General features: G+C 41.2%; 2 protein-coding genes across 2 annotated transcripts in view; one reads left to right on the forward strand and one right to left on the reverse strand.

The window, feature by feature from the left end:
• LOC139783556 (uncharacterized) overlaps positions 1 to 12,375 on the forward strand; it is a 69,292-nt gene that overhangs the window by 2,075 nt on the left and 54,842 nt on the right. The window lies entirely within an intron of this gene.
• LOC139783528 (uncharacterized) overlaps positions 2,725 to 12,375 on the reverse strand; it is a 28,123-nt gene continuing 18,472 nt past the window's right edge. The window contains exons 2-3 of the mRNA XM_071722704.1: positions 9,295 to 9,500; positions 2,725 to 6,971 (exon numbers count right to left, since the gene is read on the reverse strand). Coding sequence (XP_071578805.1) covers positions 5,421 to 6,971; positions 9,295 to 9,500 — 1,757 coding nt within the window. The 3' untranslated portion in view covers positions 2,725 to 5,420. The remainder of the gene's footprint in view (positions 6,972 to 9,294; positions 9,501 to 12,375) is intronic.

Below are 12,375 nucleotides of genomic sequence, written 5' to 3' on the forward strand. Positions count from 1 at the left end.
TAAGCTCGCGATAAATGCTTTAACGAGTAACTTATGATCTATTAGGATCGTGGATCGACAATTTCTTTCTTCATAAATAATTGTTGACCTTTATGCGCTACCAATCGGACGTTACTCAATCACGTTGATCGTTCGCCATAGATCTTTTCTCATAAAATTCTCCGTATGTCGCATCTCCTCGAGTGTCGCATCCGAAACGGTTTCTTATCGTAATAATACCGAGACCGTTCTGCTCGTTACGTACAAAACCGTTTTCAGACTGCAATGTCCTCTCTGTGACCGTCATCTGTGTGAGAGATGTGTTCTATAGCTAAATCATTGAAATATTAGTCTTTGCTTGATATAGATTGCGTTTTAAGAAAATAATATGTATTTTTCTACCCGTTAAAACAAATAACATTTATTTTAATTATGTTATCGTAATTATGTTATTAATCATACCATTACCTTTCATGTGAAATAATTTATATAATCACTTTGCTCGTTAAATTGAAAAATCTTTCAGCTGCACTCAATTCTTGTATTCGGCAAGGATGTTACTCATTGTCGTCTTTGACCGTGTCATCAAAATGATTTCTTAGTTAGACAAAGAAAATCGAAACGCATAGATTGCTCTCATCCGACGAGTATTGTCGACATTTAAATGTTCACCTGGCAATCGCGCTTCGGCATTGATATCACTCACGCCGAACGAACTTGAAACCGAACACGCGTTGACTCGCGTTGACCTTTCATTACGTGCGCGCGTTCGCGACCAATGTATTCTTTCAATTCTTCGTAAAACCTTTCGTTTCTGTGTCGATACTGATCTCGCCTTTCGTTTCTTCGCGTGCGCCAAACCAACCGCCGTCAGAGGTAAATCAAATCCAACTCGCCAAATTACGAGATGTGGTATGCAATCGTTCTTTTTATGCGCGATAATTAATTTTGCGTATGTTCGTCCAGACTCTTAAAAACACGCTGAAATTAATGAGCTACACATTATCGTTGCGACGCGCGTTCAATGCGCTTCAAATAAAAAAGCGACGCAATATGCTGGAAACAAATTACGATGTGGCGTAGATGCGTGCGATTTCTGTGCGTGTTGCACCTATGTATTACGTACATATTCCAACTGGCATAACTGTGCAGCACGTATGTATTATAATAAATACGTTACATTAAGTGAATAGCGTTATGCGGACTTCGAATAAGTCTATTTTTTGTTTTGATAACATCTGAGGAGATTATCGTCTTCCTGTTGATTTTTATATATAACATATAGGCTTTATTAAAAATCGCAGACTTTTCCTCGGTTACAGATACTGAATCGAGAGAAAGATTTAAAGTATGTATCTACACTTCTCTTCCGCCATCATGGGACGCTAAAAACTTGAAATTTATCTCTCAAACAGGTTTCCCTAATATAATCGGAACGACAGTTTCAATGAATTTTGATGAGAAATATTTATCCAAAGTAAAAAGGAGTTCGCGTATATCTCAATTTAAAAATAACTTGGGTGGATATAACGGGTGAAAGTTGGCGATGTCTCTTCATCGATGTATAAGAATCGAAAGATATAAGTATCCGATATTTTTTATCTTAGGATTGGAAATTGATTGGTTGCAAAAAGAAAAACAGAATCCTCCACTTTTATTTTGGAAACTGTAATGAAACGCGGAGACATGCGTTTGCCAAAGGCGAATCGTTGATCCACAGAGCTGCTATACGCGATCTTGACGGGTTCTGATTCCGTAAAAATTGCAAGTGGATCACTGCAGAATTCTCCGTCGGCGCGCTTTCCTCGTAAATTGATAGCTACCACTTTTACGTGAACATGCGGAACGAAAATTATATGCGCGCACGTACAGTAAGTGGGCGGTGATATAAACGCGCGAGCGAGTTCGTGCGTAAATAACTGAATGAATAAACATTGGAGTAAAGTGTACCGATGGCCGTTATGTAAACGTGAATCTTAAATATACACGCCAATCTCGCGCAAACGTTAAAAGAAACGCTGTTCACATTGCAGATACTGAAATCAGAAATTGTTACTTCCGTTTCAATAAAGAATACTTGAATAATGTTTAAGAGGAGGATGCATACATACCTATATCTTTATAAAAACACGTACTGCGTTTTCTTGTTCCATTGGCAAATTTTCGTTTCCTTACAAAATGTAGATAGGTGTCTGTGCGAGATTACTTTCCCGGGAGTTCGTACAACAATCGCAACTCATGAGTTTCTGACGTTTTATCCGGAAAACATTGCATGATACTGCTCTCATATGAGAATACTGTAATATCGTACGCAATCTCTACCTGTTTGATCTTGCGAAAACTGGATATAATTAGCAAATTTTCACGAATGAAGGAAAGCTACGCACGGAAAGGAAAGCGACTGGAAACAATTACAATTATGAAACACACATTGCTAATGGAAATTGAAACGTCAATCATAATGTTCCCTCATTGCCAAAAGCGTCAGAAATAATTTAAACGCAATAATTCGATCTTAGAAATCATGCTTAACGTATATCCGAAAAACGCAAATCTATTCTCTTTATTTCGCGAAAATCAGCATCACATCGAAATGCATCGCTAGAGAAAGGAGAGAAGGGAAACAATGATTTGCGTGGGCGCTTGGGTGAAAAAGACATGAGCGTAAATAACCATTGGGAAAAGAAACAGACTAGGTATGCTGACGCGTCGGTCACTAAGGCTCCGCCAGCTTTCTAACAACAATCACTTTTATGTAACGGCCATTATTCGTCCCTTTTTATTATAACAAAGGTAAATACAAAGAGAGGCGCAACTTTCGCCGCATAATTGCGCCGCGGACGATACGCAATTCGTATCGTTTGACAAATATTCGTGTGAGATAATAAAAGTCGCGGAATATGTCGAGGAGTAGTTACATATGGGGGATAACCTTTCGGAATTATCCGACGAAGGACTAGAAGACCTCTTTGGCGACCAACCTTTCGTACCGGGTGGCACTGATAAATGACACCGTTCAACCGAATCTGCTACAAAATATACGACAACGGAGTCATTTATGTAAATCACCCTGTAGACGGTTGTCGACTCAGGCAACTTCGCGATCGGATTCTGACAGTATTTTGGAATTCTTTCAAAAATATAAAAAAATGTTCAAATATTAGTTGACAAAATTTAATGTTTAATGTCCACATATGTTAATATGTAACAATTTTAATACGTAATGTGAGTTAATATGTAATAACAATATAACTAATTTTACTATAAATTGTCAATATTCTTTTCTGATTGATATATATATATATATAGGTAAAAATTAATTAGCAATGACAAATAAATTCAAATTTACGGTCACATAGAATTCCAGAACACTTTCAATGAGAACAATCTATATGCAATCTATATAAATAATTAATGAAGAAATATTATTAACTCTCGATCGCTCTGTCTCGAATTGATTATTTTCTACAATATTATCCTCCTTATTTTGTTACATTACGCTCACAATTCTATACATGTAACGCAAGAAAATCGCAGTTCATACACTATATGTATAACAAACGAGATATACAAAAATAAGTGGCAATGCTTTTCGAGCACAAAACGTCTCGATGGAAGAGAGAGTATAATTAACTGTATAAAATCATTTTCCAAATCTTAGCTACAACACATTTTTTCAAAATAATCAATTTCGGCGAGCCTATGTAATATAATTATCAAAATGTTAATTATCTTTTAAATAATTATCTGCTTACAAATCAGGGAGTATTATAATTTCTTCACTATTTATAAATTGGACAAACAATAAAGTTTTCTTTTAAGAAGTCTTTTTTTGTCAAACAATTTTTTTCTTCTTTACACTTATATCTTCTCACTTTATATAAAATTAGAATATATTTCTATCCCCACACATTGTGTTATAAATTATAAAAAGGAACGAGAAAATGAGGGAAGTATTGTACGAGCGGAAATTATCGTTTCGATTCGAAATAAGCGGAAGTCGATAATCCGTATTCTGGTTGTTAACGGAAATTCAAGAGATTCAACGAAGGGCGATCGCCGCCCTAATGGCAAATATTACACATCAACACACTCAACAAAGACTGTATATTATACATAAATATATATATATATATTATATATATTTATATATATATTTATATATACATATAAACCATATAAATCGATAATTAGACATTTATTTACAATCGCAACGAGGACGTGTAACAAAAGTTAAACTATAGCCTAAGAAGAAGAAGACATAGAACCAACAATTTCAGGTACAGAATAAAATTAATCAATTATATACAAATTTTACTTGTAATTATTGTAATTGGGGAAACGCCATAAATATTCACGATGCTTACCATTCATTTCTTTGGATACTTAACGAATGAGCCTGATTAAAATCTAGACGATTGAATTCAGGCTAATCGAAAAATGAGCTCGGCGATCGGCTCACTGTACGTACCTATAGTTTGTATACATACAGGTGTTCGACGTTGTGGCAATCGCTCGGTGAACGTAAATTACCGGTTTCTCCGATTTCCCCCTCTCCATTCCGCTCTCTTTCTCTATTTCTCTGTCTCTCTTTCTTTTTCCGTCATTCCCTTCATGTCACGATCGGCCACGCTTGATCTCGCTGATACGCACAATCGAGGCGTTATATACCAATTCTATAGTTTTAAATACAAACAAATAAATGCGGATTGTCTATGATTCGAAACGATATTCGTGTAACGAATAAAGGTGAAAAGTAATTCTAAGGTGAGAAATTTCTATGACGATCGGATTCACCGGTATTCTCTATTTTCACTTTCGTAAGACGCGCACATAACTGAGTACCAACATCTTTTTTCCTTCACTTTAATGGCTGATCGCGACAACCAGCAATCGAGGGAATCGAGCACAGTTCGGAGCCTCGAGCGTAAAAAAAAGTACGCGCGCGCGGCGACTTTCTCTCGGCGCAAGTGTGACAATCATCGCCCGCGACACAATCAACAGAGTTGATTCTAATCTAAGTGTTTGATAAGCACGGTTAAATCGATTTAACTTCGCGTATCGAAAATCCAGCGTCATCAAATCATCATGGCAAAGGGATTCTCGCGAACTTGGGCGATTCTAATTAATATTTACGATTTACATTCATCTATCAATCACGCGATAGAAACGGAATGCAGTCAGGCATGGTAATACATTTTTGGATTTTTGGGAAAAAGCTATTGTAATTTGTTCGATTGGATATTATTTTCTAGCTTTACACTAGTTGCAGAAATCTGCATGATATATGAAAATTTATACTGAGAGGAAGATATAAGAATAATGATAATGAGTGATTATTCCGTTACTTTGTGTTCGCTATTTCATTGAGATCGTGAACTCGAGGATGTTTTTATTCATAAGTTCTTAAACATCCTGAAAGAACGATTCACTAGTTGCGTTCACTTCAGATAATGTTTCTTTCTCGCGGAAGCGCTGATACATGGTGCCTCGTGTTTCGAATTCGGATCTTTCCACGTGTTCTTCGCGGGCGGATCGCTAAATCTCGTTTTCGCAAAATTCATCGCTTTTTGGCAAGCTTCCTGCTCCTTCGGAAGATCGCCTTCAAAAAACCGGCACATCTCTCTCACGGGCACAGCTCTGGCGCCTCGGTTGAGATCGTGAAGGGATCTGGCACGTTGTTTGCCCTTGGGACTGGGCTTAGAAGACGTTCTTCCAAGGTCTTCCGTGCTTCTAGCCAGACGACCGCCTAATCTCGAAAGGGATTCGAACAAAGTCAGCTTCTCCCGCACCGTCACGTAGTGGTCCCCTTGACATCGCTCCAGAAGTTTGACAACATCCTCCTCGCAAGGTGGCATTATCAAGATCGGTGGAGAGTTCGGAGATGTAATTGCCGGACAATTCGCGGACTTTAGACAAGGCTGCAACGACTGACGTGGAACGGGGATTCTGGAAGACAGAAGAGCCAAACGCTCTTTTCGCTCCCGAAGAGTTTCTACGTTAGCGATGGTGGTACCGGTAAATTGCTGGGTCTGCAACAGCTGCCCTTTGTCACGAAAGATTCTCCTTTCCCTGGTTCTACTTCTCCTTTCGTTGATGATATCCAACCTGAATATTCCGAGACTGTTGCTTCCACTTCTCGGACTATTATTGTTTCGTTTGTCGTCCTCGTTCCGATGATTTTCCTCGGTGAATCTCACTGTGGCCGACTCGTTCGGCCTCAGTGGAGGTAGTCGATCGATAATCGAATTTTCGTTTTGCCTTCGCGTGTCGATCGACGTAAGAAGTTCCTTTTTAGGCGAGCGAGTCGGATGAACATCATCGTTGTCGTTGGCGGAACAGATTCTGCTTCTGGTTCTACCATAGATTTTCGGTAAGTTGTTATTATTCTCTTCGGCTCTCGCTTTTCGTCTCGCGTCCTCCTCAAGAACTCGTCGACTTCTCGCTTCGTTTTCGCGTCTGCGCGCCTCTTTGTACCTCTGTATCCTCTGTTCCCTTGTTTCTGGTTCCGGTAAAGGAACGCTGCGGGAATCCACTGAGTCGACGCTCGACCGGCATACGCCACCCCAAGGGAGACTGTCGTCGCTACCCTCGCTGCTTTCGCTACAACCCCACGCTCTGCTGACCGGTTGGTCCTTGTTGCTTATCACAGTGGGTATGCTTCGAAATTCTCCCAAGAGGTCCTCGTCGCTCGAGTTACTGCTGGACCAACCGCGCAACTCGCTCCTTGCCCTTCTCCTAGAATCGTCGAGGATCGTCGTCGTGCACATTGCCGTCTTTTCCGTCGGCGAGTCGCTCGGCCAGCAACGTAATTCGCTGCGAGATCGCCTCCTCGTTTCCGTCGGGCTATCCGGCAACGGAACCGGACCTCTCGGACAAATGGTCAATATCTCCAGGAAGTTCAAGCATCGTTGAGCGCGAAACGGCGTTTGCCGGACTAGTTCGGCCGCGATCGCTCTGACCCAAGACCAATAGATTGGTTCCGTGTCCGCCTAAACAGATAAAAGATGGACACGCTACATTAAAATATTTATTGATAACTTATCAGATAGTGTATATTTCTAGAACATTAATAATTAAAAAAAAACAATTTTTTTTAAATATGTAATTCAAAAAATACGTTCGCTTCTAGTGTAAGTGTTCTTATTTTTTAAAATAAAAAATGTTAATATTATAAATGATTTTCGCATTATCTATTGATTATGTAGGCATACAGGCATGATGCATAAAAAAATATGTAACTTTTATAAGGAAAGTCTAGGCTTTCCACAGAGATATGAATATGGCGACAAATCAAGACGATTAAATGAAATTAAATTTGATAGACGATTGCGAAGACGATATCGAAGTTTTTATACAAATAGATATAGTGGTTTAACATATAGGCGAGAATGCAAGATCACCGTCAGCAACATTGCCGACGGTTATGTATATTCGGATTTCATATTCTCGTACGGTAAGTATCTGGATGCTGGATGGAGTAGTCGAACGGGTCTGTCTACCCGCAGGATCGACCGTGACACACGATTTCGCTGGCTGGCGATTCGAAAGTCGCCGGTTCGCTCGAATGCGCGAACGACGGACTCCGACAACGTGGAATTTGCTCGTTAACCACCGGCGGCGTGTCGATCATTACCATCCTCGATGGAAACAAATCTCTCTGTCGCCTAGCCTGGCAAGGCGACCTTCGTGCGTCGAGTGGCGCGCACACGCGTTCAACGACACTGGCCGATATCAGGCTTGTCTGGAAAAAAGCTCGCCGACAGGTTTGTCCGTTCGTTGTCTATCTCGAGAACAACATGGAAAACCCGCTTTCGATCGGAAACCATGACGCAGCGTCGAACTATGAATAAACGACGAGAGAAATATCGTGATAAAATGGCACGAGAGCTCGGCTACACACTTGTATTCCTAGGCAACGGTGCTCATCGATCCGCGATGCTAATCGCGGCTCGCGATCATCAATGAGGTTCGCGTGGTTGCCGCAATTGCTTCAATTAGCATCGTTAAGTCGACTCAGCATGAAAACGCGGAACGTCCTATTACGGAATGTCGAAGGATTCGTCCGATTGACGCCATGCGCTGGCAAGATAGCGTCCTTGGAACGAGCCCAAGGAAGCGAAGGAACTCTCCTCGGCTACGAGAGCGCGCGCGACGTGGTGGGATTCCTTGACAATGGCGGGTCATGGGAGAGCGGTGCAACAATCTCCCACGCATTTATCACGGCAAGCGGATCGGTAAGCGGGTGTTGACCTTGCCTACTGGCCTTATTAAGATCTCGCGATTCGACGAACGGGCGAGTGTGTTACATCACGAGATTCACGAGCCGTCGTTCCTCCTCCGCCACCTGGACATCCGCGGCCTTGGCAAGGATACCTCATATATCCCATGTTGTTTAAGTTAGTGTTTCGAGAGCATGCTTTATCTTACATTCGTGTGCCGAAGCGTTTTCGTCAAGGTTAGTCGAGCGAGCGCGCGTCTCATCGTGGCTTAGGGAAGATCGCCGTGCGCTAAGTGAGCTCTAATTGGATTATTTTGCGAGTAAAGAGAAAAAAGCAAGGTGAAAATCTGATGCTACACCAGGGCGAAACTCGTAAAACGAGTTTCGAGGACTCTTGGTGCGATCTGAAAGCGGCCGGAGAGCGACGACGGCTTCTATGCAAAGCGAGGAGAAATCTGCGCGCGGATTTGAATTTTGGGTGATTTTCTTAGGGAGATCGGAGATCGGAGCCTGACTCGCGGTAGATTCGCACGGACTGAAAATACATTCGCTCGCCGTTCGCTTAGCTTACAGGAATTGTATAACGCGTTAGAAATCGAATGGCGACGCTGGCGGGTCCGTATAATTAGAAGTTGCAGCGTTCAGCGAAACGGGAGCCCGCGTGGCTCGCCCGGCGCACGTGAAAGTGTTTACGGCTGAGGAAACGGATCGTGCCGGAGATAAAGGCCATTTACATGCAATTACATTGCGTGGTGCGGCATATTATTCCTCCCTCGGCCTCTCCCGTCTTGTCTTCGTCCACGCTTCTCTCGTGCCTTATAGTTGCCGCCGACCGGCGAGGAACGCCGGCGTCGCCGGCCAAGAACGGCCGATTCTGTCTTGTGGAACTATGCCAAATCGCGCGAACGCTTTCGGCTCTCACGAAAGCCTCTCTAGTCCTCGAAACACGCCGTTACGATGGTCAGGGTTCAAGAGTAACCGGGGAATTCCTTTCCGATCGACTACAAATCGATTTCTTTTACAAAATTGTGGAATTTGTGACAAAATCAATCTATAAAAAATTGCGAAAAAGTTTAATTAGCGACAATAATTACCCAAAAGGTGACGAGCGAATGACCCTGTGAATCGCTCAAGGTAAAACCTAGAGCGAACGTATGTGGTTGACAGAGGCTGGGTGGTGCTTGACGAAGATTCAACGCTCGCAATGGTAACTTCGTCCCAGGATTACCTTCGACCCATATCCAGCCCATTCTGATGGAAACCATTCTTCTTTCGCCATAATGTTCCACATACAACTCGCCTGAAACCCAATAACGAAAATTGTAAAATAACGCATGTAAATAGATTAATTCACTATTCTATAACAATTGAGAATTAATTCATTCACAGTGATTAAATCTCAATTCCGCTTAGAAATTCCCCGACGATAAACTTTCAGTTTCGTCGCGTTCAAATACCGCACATGCCGTAAATGGTAGTGGCGCTATTAATATTCGAGCCGCAATTTCAAGATTAAGTCAGAGGAGAATCGATGATTCACGCATTTATCGCGAATGTCCGTAACGAGTGGCGGAAGAAACTTTGCATTGCGAACAATCAGTATCTGCGTTACGATAGTATAAAGTATAAGTGCAATCGAAAAGGTAAAAGCTACCGTATCTCGTCAATGGCGATCGCGTTTATCAGTCTAATGAATATTTCATCACGGATGAAACCGCGCGTTGTTGCAGCGTTTCGTGGAACGCGAACGTCGCAAAACCGATTTCCAGAATTTCCCGCCTCCCGATTTCGCTTTGTCCCGAATTAGCCGATAGCGCTCGACGTAATCGATGCCCGACGTCATTTCGTGCCAAACCAATGAGTGTTTCGTCATTCGGTTCGCGCCCGAAAGACCGCTCCGTAAAAGGTGTACGTCACGAACGCTCGTTACAGTCGTGATTTACGACGTAAGCTCATCTTCCACTTTAGTGTAAAAAAAGAAGAGAGAATTTGCGGGGGAGAAGACTAGGATAAGGGCAACGAATCGAGAGATTGACGTCATTTGATCGAAAGACGTGGGCGATAAGCCCACGTAGTATCATCGGCACCCTGTGGTTATTTCTCGCTCATCTTGATTCAGACTAAACGACTATCGACCGAAAACAACGTCAAACACGCCTACGTTTCTCAACGTGACACTCAGGCGACTATTTTCGCCAGAGCCTGGGATGGAAATAGATCCTGCCGCGACTCCTTCCTGCGGTGGATAAATACCCATCGTCGCCCTCGTCTAATCTTACAACGTCTGCGAGACAATCTGAAGTCGTTTGCCGTCGGAATGACGGCAATTTGCAATCTTCATTTGTGAATGAAAATATTATTCCACTCCCATCGGCAATATTAAATTACGGAAAAAATTTTTCTCCCAATAATCCATTTCAGACCTTGTAAAAAGACTTTGTAATTTCTGCAATTACTGATTAATTGTCATTATATTCGATGCTATGGATTAAATCCACCAAGACATTTAATGACTGCTAGACATTTCGTCGCTCTTAAATGTCTTTGAAAAATGAGATCCATTAAATGTTTCATTTTCCAAAAGTTATCACAACCATAATTTTTAAGGCATTTACGAACGCTAGAAAAGGACACATTAGGATACGATTGACTGAATGCTTAGAATTCCTCTGGTTGATAGTAAGAATCGGCGTTTATGCTATATGCCTTAGGGTATTTTACCTGCATTTCTTCTTTGCGTAGGTGGATGTCGGTGGACGTGAATAAAAGAACGACCTATGACACGCCCTTTGTCCGGAAATATTTCTTTTCGATAATGACTCGCTCAAACAATCTCGTCGATTAACTCTTTGTTCTCCAATGTTAGGTAATCCTACTCGTTTCGCTTTCTTACGTTGTCGCCATTATTACGACAGACAACAATGGAGAGTCTCATTCTAATAGAAAATTAGTCTCAAGGATTGCCATAAGTGCAACTAATTCTTCGTAAAAGCGCCAAGTAATGCGCGTCGAAAATCGGGATTAACAATAAATATTGAAAAATTAAGGATTAGTATTGTTGAGCATTCAGCTTAAAGTACCTACTCGCGAATTTGTGTAATATTCGCGCGATGTATCTCTATCGTAATACGCGATAATTCATAAGAGCAAACAGAATTTTGTATTGTGCTGCGCTTGGATAGCTAGGAAATAGCGTTACATTTATGAGTCCCATATTTCTCGAATGCTGAGTAAAAATCTCGCGGTGCATCATTAGAGTGAAAGCTCCGCTGTTTTCACGGGATGAAATTTGCATCAAGAATGCAAATTATCCCGTCAGTAAAATGATTTGATGATGTTTAATAACATCGCAATTGCTAAAATTTGCAGAGTGATAGAACTGGCGGGACACATTATATTCTCTCATTTTCTGTTTCCATCAATAAACCAGTGGAATTAAGAATCAAGTGGAACGAATTTTAAATTAATCTTGTAATGTTCCGTATCGATCACACGACATCAGATACTAGAATCACTTTTACGAAAATTATGTGAATAATTCTCGCGATTTAAAATAAGATAAAATGTATGATATTATTACAGATCACACTTTATTTTTTATTACAATTTTTTTTTATCAGAGTCTCCACTTTTAGTAATCGACTTTTCTTTAATCCGAGATCATTAACAGACTATGAAGCAAAGATGAGTGAAGGCAAATTATGCCTGGTTTCGCGGATTGTGCGGATGTTACAAATGATGATCTTCTCTAACCGTGTAATGATTTTCACGCCAGTCATAGTGAGTCACCATAAATTCATGGTCATTCCATTTGTCTATGCCGACAAAGCTCTCTACGCGTGAGATTTTTCCACGAACGCGTTACGAAGTACTGACTCATCAGTAAATCTCGCGAAGTGCTTAAATTTTTTTTAAATTAAAGCAGCCAAGCGCATCGATTGCGCCAACAATTATATCATTTGAAAATGGTAATTTGCTCTAATTGCGGAAGAGGTCATAAAGTTTCTAAACGAAAACTCGGGCGAGGCTTGGTGATCGAGCGAGGTTTCGAAAGTTAAATTTCACGTCGTTAATTCGACGGTTGCTCAAGAAATTTATAATATACGAATTTTTGAAGAACACAACAAACAACAGATGTTTCCGCAGCTTACAATGCCGAAGCATATGTTGAAGTT

Source organism: Temnothorax nylanderi, unplaced genomic scaffold (genome assembly GCF_030848795.1).
Source record: "Temnothorax nylanderi isolate EJ_2023f unplaced genomic scaffold, tnyl_v1.0 TNYL_tig0008_pilon, whole genome shotgun sequence".
NCBI lineage: Eukaryota > Metazoa > Arthropoda > Insecta > Hymenoptera > Formicidae > Temnothorax > Temnothorax nylanderi.